General features: G+C 44.4%; 2 protein-coding genes across 2 annotated transcripts in view; both read left to right on the top strand.

The window, feature by feature from the left end:
- Window positions 1-10,597, top strand: part of col7a1l (collagen type VII alpha 1-like) — a 58,022-nt gene extending 47,425 nt beyond the window's left edge. Inside the window, exons 102-108 of the mRNA XM_068721396.1 lie at window positions 413-490; window positions 612-665; window positions 802-850; window positions 1,516-1,719; window positions 6,653-6,724; window positions 10,148-10,327; window positions 10,475-10,597. Coding sequence (XP_068577497.1) covers window positions 413-490; window positions 612-665; window positions 802-850; window positions 1,516-1,719; window positions 6,653-6,724; window positions 10,148-10,327; window positions 10,475-10,500 — 663 coding nt within the window. The 3' untranslated portion in view covers window positions 10,501-10,597. The remainder of the gene's footprint in view (window positions 1-412; window positions 491-611; window positions 666-801; window positions 851-1,515; window positions 1,720-6,652; window positions 6,725-10,147; window positions 10,328-10,474) is intronic.
- A 3,594-nt stretch (window positions 10,598-14,191) lies between these two features.
- On the top strand, window positions 14,192-16,374 carry ucn3l (urocortin 3, like). The gene is made up of 2 exons (XM_068721331.1): window positions 14,192-14,446; window positions 14,896-16,374. The coding sequence occupies exon 2, from the start codon at window positions 14,906-14,908 to the stop codon at window positions 15,344-15,346; it is 441 nt and encodes a 146-aa protein (XP_068577432.1). The 5' UTR covers window positions 14,192-14,446; window positions 14,896-14,905; the 3' UTR covers window positions 15,347-16,374.
- Window positions 16,375-16,448: the final 74 nt, after the last annotated feature.

Raw genomic sequence — 16,448 nt, 5'->3', positions numbered from 1 at the left:
GAATTTAGAAGAGGATACTTGAATGTGACAGAGCACAATGGACAGGGGAATGAGCTGAGCTTGATTACAGTCATCACCATGTCTGTGTCTTGTTCAGAGAGACTAGCTGCATGTGCTCTGTATAATGCAGCAGTGGAGACAGCACAGACATGTCCTTAATTAACACACATACATACATACGTAGAGGTCTATTTCCGTCTGCAGCTTTCAAGTAATATCTTCCTCAATGAGGTCCTTTCAGCTACAATCAGCAGACTTTAAGTGTTGGCAGAGAGCTGGAAACCTATAATGAGGAGATACAAAGGATGTAGCTAATTGGTCTGTCTTTCACAATGATCACAGGGTTTGTTTGAAATCATTTTAAAACTCACAATGTGTTTTCTCTGCGCACACTTTGATTTTTGTCAAACAGGGGGACAAGGGCAGAAGGGGCAGATCGAAGCAATGTCAGAGGGGAGGACCCGGGACTCCAGGACTAAGAGGGTTGAGTGTGAGAGTCTTACATGAACACACACACACACACACTTGTTCAAATCAAAATGCTTTGTACAAATCATTATAGCTTTAAATATAATTAAGCTCATGCATTTGTGAATGTGTTTTTGCTGTAGGGCACAATGGGTATTGAAGGAGGAAAAGGGGAGAAGGGGGAGCCTGGACTCTCAGTACGTGTGTAACACAAACACAAAGACACACCTTTAACATATATACTGTACATATACTTTAACATATATACTGTACATATACAGAGTTAGCTAAATGGATTGACTTACTTTGAATCTTGTCATTCTCTGTGTCAAGGCTGAAGAAGTGAAGGAGCTAGTCACCCAGGAGGTGGTAGAAAAGTGTGGTAAGATGTGTGTGTGTGTGTGTGTGTGGTTGTTTGTCGTGGCAGCAGCATGGCACCCGTGTGTTTTTTGCCATCTGTTATGTTCTCTCACAGGAACACACGCCATGGTGCTAGCAACAACAGTAGAGCCATTCACAAACACGAGACTGCCATTAACAATCCACTGCACACTACGAGACACTTAAAGGACAATTCTGTGTATTGTCAACCTCTTTCTCTGAAGACATTTTGACATTGTAGATGTATGGGTTTCCCAGTTTGCTTTTCAAATATATGATTTCAGCAGAGAATATCCCAGCAACAACTAGTCCACGTGTTAGCTATGTGATGCTTGTTGAAACCACATGTCTACCACAATATATTTGGTGAAAAGATGTTGTTGTTTTTTTTTATCTCTTTGCGTTTCACTGCTGTGGTTGTTTATAAAGCAGCAGCGCTTCCAGCATACAGCAAAAGGAAGAGTGAAGTAAAGTGTAAAACAATAAATAAAGTGGTCCGAATGGATAAACTAAGAAACTAAAGCCCAGGTTTTAAATACCTGAAATCTCAGATTTATGTACCCAAACTTTACCACTGAATACTGTTGATTTATAGTACAAGCATTATTAAAACAGCATTATTATATGGTTTTCATGATTGTCTGTATCATGTTTGTATCATTACAGGGTTGCAATACAAGTTCATGGTAAGGTCTGTGGATCCAGATGGAACAACGGCAGTGATTAAGAATAAAAAAGAGCCGGATGATGTAGTGATATCCCTCAACCGGGACCTCCATGAAGAAGGAATGGAGGAAGAAGTGGAAGACTATGGAGACAAACTGGAAGAAAACACTCGTCCTGCCCCTGTGATCCTACCAAACCGCACTGGTAACAACAATCATTTCCATGTTACACATCGAAACAAGTAACTGTCTAAGCCCATGGGCCAAACACACAGATGCCTGTGATGTTATCATTTTCTACTCAGTTGTCCCAACAGATTTATAGAGTATGACCGAGTGTGTGTCACAGCTAAATGATTACATATGTCATAATTATGTGTAACAGCTGTGGTTCTCTACTGTGTTAGTGGGGTTTTTGAATCAGTAATAATAATTATAATAATAATGTACTCTGAGGTGTTTGGAGAAAGAAAATATCGGGACACGATTATTACCAAATCATCACCTATCTCATCTATTGTTACTTATTGTAAGAAAGCTCAGAGTATATTATCATGCTTCTATTATGGTCATTCATAAAGAGGTCGCGTTCAACGCTGAGTTAAATGATAATGTAGCCTGAATCATGTTGCTATGGTTACCTTCCATGGATAAAGAAATGTACCTTAAAGACGTGTTTTTAAGGCTAAGCTAAGGCGCTTCAGTGAAAGCTCTTTGGGGATTTTGGCAAAGGTTTTTGCCATGTTTGGCAGATTGGTGTCCCGGTCTAAGACGTAAACAATTTGCTATATTCTGCAACAATGCTTTGGAGATTACCATAATTACTATATTTTGCATAAAATGGTAGAAAACTATCAAGTTGAAAGTTACTTCTATATGCCAATGAATGCATGTTGAGCATAGAGATCCGACGAACACGCTTATTCTAGTTAACATACAATCTGCTTAATAGTGAAACTAACTTCCCCCAAATCTACTCTGTCACTTCTGTCATTGCTCCTGAATGCTGTACCTGCGGTGTATTTTCAGTGTAGTCCTGAAGTGTAGCCCCTTCCATCAGTGTATGACTGGGTGTGAATGGGTGAATGACATGTAGTGTAAAAGCGCTTTGAGTGGTAGGAAGACTAGAAATGCGCCGTACAAGTCCATTTACCATTTACCATGTACCAAGTAATGACACAATATTCCATGAAGCCCACAGCGAATACAGCCCCAGATAACAATAGATCCGTGCAACTCAATTTATTTTAATTCTTGCTTCAGGTAAACATAACCAGAAAACTAATCAAAGAGTGAGTCTGTTATTGCATATGTCAACGTCAGTTTAAATCATTAGATTTAAAACAGTGACAATTATCGTTATACAATAAAGCACAGAAGCCACATTGCAATATTTACTCTTTCATTTTGTAACGGGTGGTGTATGGACCCAATTGCAGTACAAAGGACTCAGAAGACAGAGGTAAAAAGTTCAACGTTTTACTTAGACTCCGGCAGACAGGCAAACGGTTTAGAAACCGGCAAACAGGAATCAGGAGAGGAGAGGCAAAGTTCTTGGTCAGGGACGGAAGGCTAGGTCGAATAACCAGGAGGCAGACGAAGCAGGGAATCAGGGACAGGCGAGGTCGGTACCGGGAAGACAGGCAGGAGAACGCTGGAAAGACTCGCATGGCAAAGAACAATCTGGCAAAGGAGTGAGTGTGGAGCTGGTGACTATATGCTGGGCTGATTGCATGTGATGAGAGGCAGCTGTGTGCACAGGTGAGTGGAGTGAACTGACGAGGTGGGCGTGGCTGACAGGTTGAGTGGGGCAGAGGCAGGATCAATGGAAAATTACTGATGGCTGGATGACTGAACTGTGACAGAACCCCCCCTTCAAGGGACGGCCCCTGACGTCCCCAAAACAAGTCCAAGGAACCAGGGTGGGAGGAGGGGGAATTGGAAGGCGGGCTAAAACTCGGGAGAACCCGAGAACTCCCCATCCTCAGGCTGTGAGGAAGGCGAGTTCGCCGGCGGGTCCACTGCCTCCTCCTCAGACAGGGAGTCCTCCCACTGGTCCGGGGCAGTGGAAGGGCCAGCAGCAGGTGTCCTATGGCGACGGCCCCTGCCGATGTTGCTGAGGGAGGGCTGGTCCGGATGTTGCTGGTGAAGCGCCTGTAAAAATTGGCAAAGCCCAGGAACTGCTGCAGCTTCTTACGGGTTTCAGGGACTGGCCAACACCTAACTGCGTCCACCTTGGCAGGATCCATCTCCAGGTGACCCGGGGTCACAATGTAACCCAGGAATGACACAGGCTGTGTGTGAAACTCACACTTTTCGGCCTTCACGAAAAGGGAGTTCTCCAGCAGGCGTTGGAGGACCGTCTGGACATGGTGGATATGCTCTTCGCAGGACTTGGAGAAAATGAGGATGTCGTCTAAATAGACGAAAACATACTTGTTGATCATGTCTCTGAGGATGTCGTTGACCAAGGCCTGGAAGACTGCCGGGGCATTGGTGAGGCCGAATGGCATCACCAAATATTCATAATGTCCGGTGGGCGTGTTAAAAGCAGTCTTCCATTCATCCCCCTCTCGGATGCGGACAAGGTGGTAGGCATTACGGAGGTCGAGCTTGGTGAAGGTCATGGCCCCTTGAAGTAACTCAAAGGCTGAGGAGATGAGGGGAAGAGGGTACCGGTTCTTTACAGTGATGTCATTAAGTCCCCGGTAATCAATGCAGGGGCGCAGTGTCTTGTCCTTCTTCTCCACAAAGAAGAATCCTGCCCCAGCAGGAGATGAGGAAGGTCGGATAATACCGGCAGCCAGGGAGTCATTTATGTAAGACTCCATGAACTCCCGTTCAGGACCAGACAGGGAGTACAGACGCCCCTTGGGAGGTGAAGTGCCAGGCATCAGGTCAATGGAACAGTCATAAGGCCGATGAGGGGGCAATGAAGTCGCCTTAGCCTTACTGAACACCTCCCGGAAGTCATGGTACTCGGCAGGAACTCTGGACAAGTCAGGACAGGAACTGGAGTGCGTTGTCTGCTGGGGTACGGAGGCCTCTTTAAGGCAGACCTGGTGGCAGGAGTTCTTCCAACCAAGGATGGCCCCTGTGGCCCAGTCGATGTGGGGGCTGTGTCGACGGAGCCAAGGGTAGCCTAGGATCAGTGGAATGTTGGAAGATGACAGGAGGTGAAACCGGATGGTCTCATGGTGGTTACCGGAAAGTAGCAAGTGGACAGGAGAAGTCTGGTGAGTGACAGTCCCCAGAAGATGGCCATCAAGGGCTTTGGCAGGAATTGGGGTGTCAAGCGGAACCCTCTTAAGTCCCAGTTGTATGGCTAAGCTCTCGGCCATAATGTTGGCATCTGCACCAGAGTCTATAAAGGTGGGCAGGGTGTGTGCACCACCAGGAAGGAGGAGCTTGACTTGGAATAGGGGGCGTAAGCTTGAGGAGGAAGACTTTGCTGCCGTGTGACTCACCAGGACTTCCTCACTCACTGGTGAGCCCTGTTTCTTTAACGGGCAGCGGGCTGGGTCGAGACGGCCATGAGTGTTCTGTCTCCTCTCCCTTCTCCGGGCCTGGATGCGGAGGTCCAGCCGGACAGTAAGTTCAATGAGTTTATCAAGTGTGGAAGGTAGAGGATAGGAAACCAGTTCATCCTTGATGTAGTCTGCCAGACCATGCAGAAAAGCATCGTGCAGAGCTGCCGTGTTCCAGTCGCTCCGACGGGCCCTGGTCCGGAAGTCAATGGAGAAGTCAGCCACTGACTGGTTCCCTTGGCGCAGGGAGAGCAGATCACGGGCGGCATCAGATCCGGAAGCGCCCAACCCGAACACCTTGCGTAGTTCCTCAGAGAAGGCCTGGAATGATGCACAGGCGGGAGTCCGCCTCTCCCACTCTGCTGTTCCCCAGAGGAGGGCTCTGCCGGTCAGGTTGCTGATTACGTACGCCACCCTGGCTTCCTCGGTGGCAAACGTGCATGGCTGCAGGCTAAAGAGTAAGGAGCAGGAGGTTAGGAATGAACCGCAGAGTTCAGGATTTCCATCATATCGCTCAGGGGTTCCCACTCGGGGCTCGGAGATCATCCTGGGCTGTGGCAGAGCTGGAGCAGGAGGTTCCGGTGTGGGGACTGGAACTGCAGGAGGGCGAGTGGACATCTGCTGTTGCAACTGGGCGGAGAGGGCTGCAAAGGCGTTGGCGTTGGCCTCTGCAGCTCGTCTGGCGTATGCATCAGCCTCCTCCATTCTCTGCTGATGTTGCATGAGCGCGTTCTCAATCCTCTCAAACCGATTCTGTGGTGAGGGTGGTCCTGCTGGGTCCATGTCTGGCCAGATTGTACTGTAACGGGTGGTGTATGGACCCAATTGCAGTACAAAGGACTCAGAAGACAGAGGTAAAAAGTTCAGCGTTTTACTTAGACTCCGGCAGACAGGCAAACGGTTTAGAAACCGGCAAACAGGAATCAGGAGAGGAGAGGCAAAGTTCTTGGTCAGGGACGGAAGGCTAGGTCGAATAACCAGGAGGCAGACGAAGCAGGGAATCAGGGACAGGCGAGGTCGGTACCGGGAAGACAGGCAGGAGAACGCTGGAAAGACTCGCATGGCAAAGAACAATCTGGCAAAGGAGTGAGTGTGGAGCTGGTGACTATATGCTGGGCTGATTGCATGTGATGAGAGGCAGCTGTGTGCACCAGTGAGTGGAGTGAACTGACGAGGTGGGCGTGGCTGACAGGTTGAGTGGGGCAGAGGCAGGATCAATGGAAAATTACTGATGGCTGGATGACTGAACTGTGACACATTTGGAGACTTCAAAGGAATTTAATAAAAATGTCCACACACCCCCTTAACCTCCTGTTGTTACCAAAACATCTGTTGTATTAACCAGTGTTTCTTAAGCACATTCTATTAACACATCTCATTATAGTAATAGATCTGTTAACCCCTAGCCCTAACCCTAAACCTTAACACTCAGTTACATCAAAAAGACTAACGATGAACGCTCCATGTAGCTCAGCAACTTGTTGATCACTTTGATTCTATTGAGTCAAAAGACAACTGGCATTCATTAAATGCTGATCCAGTCAAACTGGTTCCTTTTTGGCACCTGATGATTGAATCCACCAACCTGAGAAACGTGTAATTGATGTTCAGATTCTCTCGAGGGAGGGACTGCAGAGTGGGGACAGAGGAAGAAAAGAGGGCTGTTTGGAACAAACACTGCTGGTGAGTGTAACTGATTTTCTCCTTTTTGTAATCTTATTTACTTGCTCTGTGTTTGTTTCTCTTCACATTTTCACAATCTATTAGTAGCTATGAGTAATGAGTAGCTTGAAATCCTTAAATGCACAAAGTTTGGGAGAATATGAGTAAAACACCATGAATGTTTGACAGCTGGTGCTGGATTTCATGAGGCGCTTCTTCTGCAGTGAAAACTGAAGAATATGGTTTTACACTAAACCTTGTGTGAAAGACTGCAATACATTGATAGCATACAGCAAGTCAGTTCACAGTTACTAGGCACTGTTCTACTGCTAACCTCTCTGTCACTCCCCTCCAGCTCTCCTACCACTATTTCATGTCCTACTCCCTCTCCCTATCCTCTGCTCCATCACTTCCTCCACCTACCCACATGGTTTCTACCCGGAGTCATCTCCGCTCCCTCTCCCCTGCTGATCTTTCCTCTTCTGTCACCTCTGCTCTCCCTGACCCTGAATCCTTCTCTCTCCTATCCCCTGATACTGCTACTGATCTTCTCCTCTCCACCCTAACTTCTACTTTGGACAAACTCTGTCCCTTCACCTCCAGGCCTGCATGCCCAACTCCACCTGCCCCGTGGCTGTCGGACTCAGTGCGTACTGATAGACGGAGCCTAAGAGAGGCTGAGCGTAAATGGAGAAAAGGCAAACTCCCGGAGGACCTTCTTAACTTCCAAGCTCTTCTTTCCACTTTTTCCTCCTCTCTATCTACTGCTAAAGCTGCGTTCTTCCGCTCTAAAATCCTAACCTCTGCTTCCAATCCTAAAAAACTCTTTGAAACTTTCACTTCACTCCTCCAACCCCCACCCCCTCCTCCTACTTCCTCCCTTCTCCCTGATGATTTCGCCAACTTCTTTGACAAGAAGGTAAACAATATCAGATCCTCCTTCTCTCAGCCCCTCTCTCCCTGTCCAATCCTGCCCCCACAGCTCTCCCTCCCATCTCCACGCCCCATCTTACCCTTTCTGGCTCCTCTCTCCCCTAACGAGGTCCTCAACCTTGTTACATCTAACCGCCCCACCACGTGCTCCCTTGACCCGATCCCTTCCCCTCTTCTTCAGTCTATTGCGACTGAACTCCTTCCTTTCCTCACCCACCTCATCAACACATCTCTTGTTTCAGGATGCTTTCCCACGGCCTTCAAGGCCGCCAAAGTCACCCCCCTTCTGAAGAAACCATCACTTGACCCCTCTGATGTCAAGAACTTCAGACCGGTTTCTCTTCTACTGTTTCTATCCAAAACACTTGAACGTGCTGTCTTTAACCAACTGTCTTCCTATCTCCACCAAAACAGCTTTTTGGACCCTCACCAGTCCGGGTTCAAAGTGGGTCACTCGACAGAGACAGCCCTCCTTGCGGTGACAGAGTCGCTTCACGCCGCGAGAGCTAACTCTCTCTCCTCTGTCCTGATTCTCCTGGACTTGTCTGCGGCGTTTGACACTGTGAACCATCAAATCCTCCTCTCATTCCTCGAGGGGATGGGCGTCTCAGGCTCTGCACTCTCCCTGTTTGCATCCTACCTGACGGGTCGATCCTACCAGGTGACCTGGAGGGGGGCCGTGTCGGAACCACGCATGCTGACTACGGGGGTTCCGCAAGGGTCAGTTCTGGGCCCCCTTCTCTTCTCGCTCTACACAACATCTCTGGGTTCTGTTATTCGCTCGCATGACTTCTCCTACCATTGTTATGCCGATGACACCCAGCTGGTCTTGTCATTTCCCCCCGGTGACACCCAAGTGGAGACGCGCATCGCTGCGTGTTTGGCTGACATCTCAAAGTGGATGACGACACACCACCTCAAGCTCAACCTAGACAAAACTGAGCTACTGTTCCTCCCGGGGAAGGGTTGCCCGCACCGGGACCTGTCCATCACCATTGATGATACCGTGGTGACACCAACTCGGACTGCGAGGAACCTGGGTGTGACCCTGGATGACCAACTGTCATTCTCGGCAAACATTTCATCCGTTACACGCTCCTGCAGATTCCTGCTCTACAACATCAGGAGGATTCGTCCCTTCCTGACTGACGAGACGGCGCAGGTTCTCATCCAGGCTCTTGTCATCTCCCGCCTGGACTACTGCAACTCTCTACTCGCCGGAGCCCCGGCGTCGGCCATCAGACCTCTGGAGCTTGTCCAGAAAGCCGCAGCTCGCCTGGTGTTCAATCGCCCCAAGTTCTCCCACACAACTTCCTTTCTCCGTTCTCTACACTGGCTACCTGTAAGAGCTCGCATCCAGTTTAAGACTCTGGTGCTAGCCTACAGGGCAGTGAAAGGAACAGCTCCTTCCTATCTCCAGGCCATGGTCAAGCCTTACACCCCCACCCGACCACTTCGCTCTGCTGCCTCGGGGCGATTGGTTGCCCTGTCGCTCAGAGGTCCTGGCGGCTGATCGACCCGGTCACGGCTGTTTTCTGTCCTGGCCCCACAATGGTGGAATGAACTTCCCACTGACGTCAGGACAGCGGAGTCGCTGCCCATCTTTCGGCGCAGGCTGAAAACCCACCTCTTCAGGAAGTGCTACCCTGAGCCTTCCACTTAGCGCTTATTGTATTCATACTAGCTTGTTGCACTTATTGTATTCGTATTACTTATAGCACTAACTGTTTTTCTTGTTTCTGCCCTGTAATTTGGCTCTGAGTTATGCTCTGCTTCATGCTCTTAGATGCTTGTTTGGAAAAGGAAATGTACTTATGACTTCTGGTGACTAGTAGTTCTTTTGATTACCAATGTTGAATGCACTTATTGTAAGTCGCTTTGGATAAAAGCGTCTGCTAAATGACTGTAATGTAATAATGTAATGTACTTATTCATATCAAAGGAATGATCTGATGTTTTGGGAAGTTCACTTTGTCTCTTGAGAGTTAATTGAGAAGATCAATATCAGTTTAGTCTCTGAGTTCACTACAGACATGTTGGAGATGATGAGTGCTAGGCTTACCTTAGCACAAATACTGGAATCACGGGAAACCAGGACATCCAAAAGAAATCAGCTGGGTGTGACTACATAAGACAACTAATTTGTTGTCTTATCGAGACAACAAAACAAGCAAGTGTCCCTTTCACACAAACACTTGTCTTAATGGTACTGCAGGTTTTTATTATGTAATGTGTGAAATCTTGTCAGACATACTCTCATATCTCCCCTTTTTAATCATACCTGCACCAGGCATTTTGCACACTAATGTCCCCAAGTGGTTTCTATACATATTTTCTTCAGAGTGTGAAAGACTTCATCATGCAGGAATAATGTCATCGGTGATCCCACTTGTCGAACATACTGAAACATTTGCAGCATATCCAAAAATCTGACATAAGGGGGGAAATAGTGAATATACAGCATCTCAGTTTGTTAACCTTCTCATCTTTCACCTCACATACAACCGTCAGCAGCAGACCTCTGCCTGCAGCCGATGTCAGAGGGGGCCTGTTCAGAATATGTTCTGCTCTGGTACTTCCACCCTCGCTCAGGGGAGTGCAGGCCGTTTGTGTACGGGGGCTGTGGTGGCAACAGAAACCAATTCTCCTCAAGACAACAGTGCCAGAGTTGGTGTGGGATGGAGAGGAGAGGTAGGAGGAACCAGTCAGATGAAATATAGCCTACATTGTAACAATGTCAGATAAGTTAAAAAAAACATCTTTTGGTTGTACATTACTGTATAGTAAAAATGGCTATTACTTTAATCCTATTAAAAACATGTATTTACACTTCTACAGGTACCGAGCCCTGGAGAGGAAACTAGCAACACATCGAGAACATCATTTTTGTACATAACTGTGTAAAATGTTATACTTTTGTGTTTTTTATTGGATTTATTTATATATTTCAACAGACCTTGATTTGTTTTATGGACAAATTGTGTTGAAATTCAAAATGTGAATTTTGTCATTTTTATACATGTTTCTGAAATAGACTGACGTCAAAAGTGATCAATATTTAACACTACTGAAAAATTAAATCTGTCTTTTGTTTGTGTCTGTGTCGTGCTCGTCTCATCTCTCTAGTCTCTCTATGTAACACTCAGTCACCTTTCTTATGTTTTGTCGATTGCCCTGTATCCTGTGCGGTGAGAAAAAGAAGAAGCTGGTAGCTGATGGCCTGCTGCCACTTTCATCACTACATATGTTCCTTTGGCAGGGGGTGTTATGGGTCAGGCTGGGAGCCTGATGAGCAACCAACAGGAGCCCAGTAAGGGAGATCACATAGGGACCGTTTTAAAAGACTCTCTCATCAGACCAACGCAGCGGTAGCAGGGGATTCCTGCGTGGGTGTTGATGTGGGGGCAGCACACATTCACGTTTTTTTTCTGGCAGTGTGACGTGAAAATATGCAACACACAACTTGGATTCTCAGGGTGTCATTGGTTGATGTTTTAAAGACGATGCCTTAGTGTTAGGCATAGTTCAACATGCTCCACCAGGTCTCCTAAACTGAAGTCAACTCCTCTAAAGGTAGCTCACTGAAAATAGACAGTATTCAAATCAGAAATTCCATTTGCTTTAAAGTGACAGATTCCTGACAGTCTTTCAACAACAAGCTTCCAGAGGCTTTCTGTATATTAGTCATGATTCTGCACTATAATATACTCCCAAATGCGAAAATGCTTCATAGATCTGCTAGATGTGGTTACGTAATCCACAGTGACAGGTTGTTCTTGCTAAACCACACCCCCTGTCAACCACAACTAGTCAAAACCTAAGACAGAAGCCACACTGCAAACAATAAGGAACACTTATCATTTTAGCTTTCAGATCATTTGCAAATATCTTTATATACTTTTCAAAGTTAAAATAGATCTACCTCTGCTTAAAATCTCACTTGTTTCCAAAGAAAATAGATATTAAAAAATGTTCTTTAATCAAGGGTGCACTGTGGAGTTTTCTTGTAAAAACCAAAATGCATTGTGTGTATCCTTGAGTTATAACAACAGTGGTGATTGCTTGTCCTTCCTCATGAAGCATTTGCAAAGCAAACTTAAAGTTGTACATTGTTTACAATTATTTGTTGCTTCCCTGCCTTTATCGGCCCATTGCTACATTGGCGTTTTATGGATAACCGTGAAACTCGTCAAAGTTTTGAACATTTCATATTCATGTAGGACCAGCGCTCATAGTAAATAACTGTCAATTCAGGAAAAAGTTTAGACAACTTTAGCTCCATCAAGAAAGAATTCTCTTACTTGTTAGAAATAAGACTTAATACCAAACTAAACAATGTGTGGTCAATACCCCTTCACATTTAAGCAGAGCAAAATGCGTAACACATCCTCTGTCAAGTGACTAACAACAACACAATCCAGCATAGTGATGAAAGTGGGATTTTTTCCATTGAAGTTGAAGAGGAGCAATTCATTCCGTTTCAAAGATCAATTGCAGTGCGCAAGCAAGAGTGGGAGGACATCTTATCGCACCGTGTCACAGACTGTGATTACTCCTGCGGTCGAGACTTACAATCATATTAATCCTACAATGAAGTTGCTCATTAGAGCTTGACCCAACGCCGTTTGATCCTCTGCCACATTGGTTTTGACGTGCGGTAATGTATCACTGCAGGTGGTTCCCATGGGGTGTGTTGTTTGAACACTCAAAGTTTTAATTAAAACACAGTGTTCTCTGGAACTCTGGTTTCACTCTTCTTTTGAAATTAAATAGCCATATATACAGCATGCAAATCATACATACTGTGAAAGCCTTGGTGAACATTGAACCTTTTATACATGAAGAAGTGACAATGTACATTTTCTATTTCAATGCCATGTTTGAAGTGCTATGCACGAATGATTAATATCAAGAATGTTATGCCAATAAAAGGCATTTTGATTTTATTAAACAGACCTACACTTCACAAAAAAAACTAAAAGAAATTGATTAGTAAAGTTCACTTTTAATATGTACATTGTAGCATATAGAAAGGTGGTTAAAACAATGATACCACGGTCTAATGAGCCACATTTTAAACTAGGTTATAAGCTGTAACTAATGACTTTATTAATGGTTAATACCTTACTTACCAATGCCTTTTATCAGTCATTAATAGAGACACGTTTGGGTTGTTCCAGGTTGTGAAACATCTCATTGTACTTTATTCTCCTTCAGCATGACACTAGCTTTGTCTTTTTTGAGCTAATTCTTTAGTACATCACTCCTTGATGGCCCATCTACTATCTACTAACATTTAAAACTACAGACTTTAGATTGTTTATTAGACATTGAGATGTCCATGGGCATGGACTGACTTAAAAGGCATTATTTACTGTAGACTTGATGGCTTAAAGTGATAAACTTGCAAAAAAAAGGAAAAAGCAATGCCTTTCTGGAGAGGATAAACACCAGCCAAATCCAATCAATGCAGTAGTTATTAACTTATCAACCCATAATGAAGGGTGTCTATTTAAAAAGTGTTACCAAATTGGGCTGCAACCAATATTTATTTTAATTGTTGATTAATCTGCTGATTACTCCCTTGACTGATATAGTGAAAAGAGTACACAGCTTAAGATGATGTATTGAAATAGCTTGTTTTGTCCAACCATCATTGAAAAACAAAAATATATTCAATTTACTATGATATATGACAAAGAAAACAATCAAACCATAATGTTTGAAGAGGTTGGAAACAGAAAACGTTTGACATATTTTATTTTAAAATGTCTAAAAACAATGTATTGCTTATCAGAGTAGCTGACTGATCAATTAAACTTTGTGTAAAAATGTAGCTTTTAAGAGGAGACATTTTCTAATCACTGTTTGTGCAAATACATGTCACAATAATTCATTAAACAATGCGTCTTTCATAGAGAAAGGAAATTCAATAAGTCTTCAACGACTTTAGTGTGACACTGGGTAAAACAAAGATTAGAATTCTTCTGTTTTGCCTGAATGGTGGAACTGTCCATGTTCTGAATGGGAGCTGTCCCTGGTCCTTAACAATAGAACTGTCCATGGTTCTGAGTGATGGAACTGTCCATTGTCGAGCTGTATACTGTGTATCTGCATTCTAAAAATGGTCACCTCCGTTCAGTGGTTGCAAAAAGCATGGCGACGGCCGTAATTCAAGATGGCGAAATCGTCGAACTTGAGGCTTCAAAACGTCAGTCTACAAACCAATGGGGGACGTCACGATGCTGTCGTCCAGTCTATGGTTCGAAATTATGGAACTGTCCTTGGTTTTATAGGAAGCTGTCTGTGGTACTGAGCATCTTACATACCATGTCTTTTTTCTAAATATGTCTTTAATTGGCCAGCAAAGTGTTGATTTGAGGTTTACTGCTTCATCATGTGAAGGGTAAAACAGACACAAAGTCAAAGTGTGTCTTTATATCTGTGGTCGTGATGTCTGCTCACCGACGGGAAGTCACATTTTCTAACATTTTTTTTAATTTACCACTACATCACTGCATCACAACCAATAGGATACTTCAGAGCAAACCGAAATGTCATCGGGATGACGTTGTTGCTGGCGTATGGCTGCAGTTTGATGGCTCCTACTAAATTAATGCAGTGGGAATGGTCGAGCAAGACACACTGCTGGTCAGAGTGCGCACTGCTGACCTCCGCACACGTTATCAGTTCATCGGGATTTCTTATCACATTTTAGCTTCAGAGGACTTCTGTCTGATTGTTTTTTCTTTGCAGGGAAACGTATTGGGTGATCCTTCGTACTGTATTCGTTATTGTAGAACACGAGTGGTAAGTTTTACGGACATTATTATATTTCTGCCTTTAAACCATTTCCCTGTGGTCCAAAATAGACATGAAATGTTCTTGTGCAAAGGCTTAAACACTTTTCTGAAGACACAGGCTGAACTTGCTCAGAACTATCGCTCTGTTCTGATACCCTATTTTTAATGAAAAGGGCGATATAAAAGTGTTATGGAGACCATTTCGCTCAATTTCAATGTAAGTTACCATATTTAGTTATTGTGAGAGCAGTGTTTAAGACTGATTACACCCTATTTAGAGATCCCCTTTATTCTCACCCCATTTCTGTTACTTACTTTTAGATTAATACACGTAGGACTGTACAAATAAAATAGCTTGTGGACACTGAGATGTTGTGAAGATGTTAAAGACAGAAATAAAATGGCATAAAGTCAACATTTGTCTTCCCTGTCCCTCTTCCCCTGTGTTGGTCCCAGAGGGCACAGCATGTTATCGTCCCTGAAGACCCTGCTGCTGCTCTCGGTCCTGTGCACGCCGACCTCCAGTCTGTGCCTGCGCCTCTACCAAACCCGCGACGACCTCGTGTGCGACGACCAGACGGTAGTCGGGGTCCGGAGCGACGTGGAAGACTGGGGGTCCCTCCTGCAGTCCGCGGAGTATCTCTCCTCTTCCACTTCTTCTGCCGAATCCAGCCGGGAAAAAAGGACTTCAAGTCCCGCAAACTACCGCTTCATGAGCCGGACGAAGCTTAGAGGGCAGATGCTCCGTAACAACAGCAAAGGGCACCGGAGGAGCAGACTGACCCTGTCGCTTGACGTCCCGACCAACATCATGAACGTCCTCTTTGATGTCGCTAAGGCCAAAAACCTGCGAGCCAAGGCGGCCGAGAACGCGCGCATGCTGGCTCAGATTGGACGGAGAAAGTGAACATGTTGGACAACTTAGATTTAACAGCCATGACCAGTGTTGGCCTCCTCATTCCTCAAATGTAATGAATTATTTCGAATTGACTTTTACATTAGGCTATTGGTATTCATTTGTTTCTCCAGGGGAAGATTATTTATTTCCACTCACACACTACAGGTAAAAGAAGCATTTTTGCATATTTGAGTTGCTCTCATGTTAAAGGTGCTTCAAAAGTCTTCTATTATAATTTTTTTCCCAAAACACTAGAAACCTCCTTTCCGGACAGTGAGCTAATGAAACTCTGTTACTAAAAGTTGGATGATGATATCTGAATTTTTGGTTTATGTTTTCTCAGCATTAAACTAATAAATGATACAATATTTGGCTGCATACATGTAGTAAAACTGTAACATTTACAAAGTTCTTTACTCTGACTTGACTTTTAAATTTGTATTTGTCTACAGTTTTGGTTGAAACCATAATTGTGGTGGGAATAATACATGTATTTCTCATCATTATCAGAAATGTTGTAGCAACAAAGTAACTAATTAAGAAATATGGTTAAGAGCAATACTGAGTTATTTTACTTGTATCAAGATTATGGGCATTTACGGCAAAAAAAACATGAGACATGATTGGCATTAACATTAATTGCATTAATTGTCTCACCCTTTGGCAGATTCCTGGGGCTCATGGACTTTTACATTTTCGCTGTCAAGATGAGCATGAGCTGCAAAGCAGGACTGCTTTTAATAAAAACAAGCCCTTATATTTGTGTTTTCCCAGAGTCATCACCTTTTAAATGTTGGACTAAACAAGAAGAGTAAAGCTGCACCGTTTACTGTTCAGAGGTTCACATGGGAGCCTATAATGGTTCTAGATTCCTGTTTGAAACATCGTCAGCGGCAGAAACACCACACTGAACACTGACTCAAATACTGTACAAACCAACTGCAAGATCCTAAAATACAGTAAAAATGCAAGTGCATGAGAATATATATGTGTTCATCAGATGTCTGTTATTTTTGTACTCAAAATAAAAGATTATTTTTCCGCAAATAAAGCAGATGTAACTAACGACATTTGCCCCTTTTTATATGCAGCATTTTGAACCATGGTATCC

The sequence above is a fragment of the Cebidichthys violaceus genome, unplaced genomic scaffold (genome assembly GCF_023349555.1).
Source record: "Cebidichthys violaceus isolate CVI_PGR_0920_01 unplaced genomic scaffold, fCebVio1.0.p SCAF_27, whole genome shotgun sequence".
Classification (NCBI taxonomy): Eukaryota; Metazoa; Chordata; class Actinopteri; order Perciformes; family Stichaeidae; genus Cebidichthys; species Cebidichthys violaceus.
This window is presented reverse-complemented; position numbering and strand designations above follow the sequence as displayed.

Bases quoted from the DNA above. Each gene is read 5' to 3' on its own strand.
- ucn3l (XM_068721331.1), top strand. From the start codon at position 14,906: ATGTTATCGTCCCTGAAGACCCTGCTGCTGCTCTCGGTCCTGTGCACG.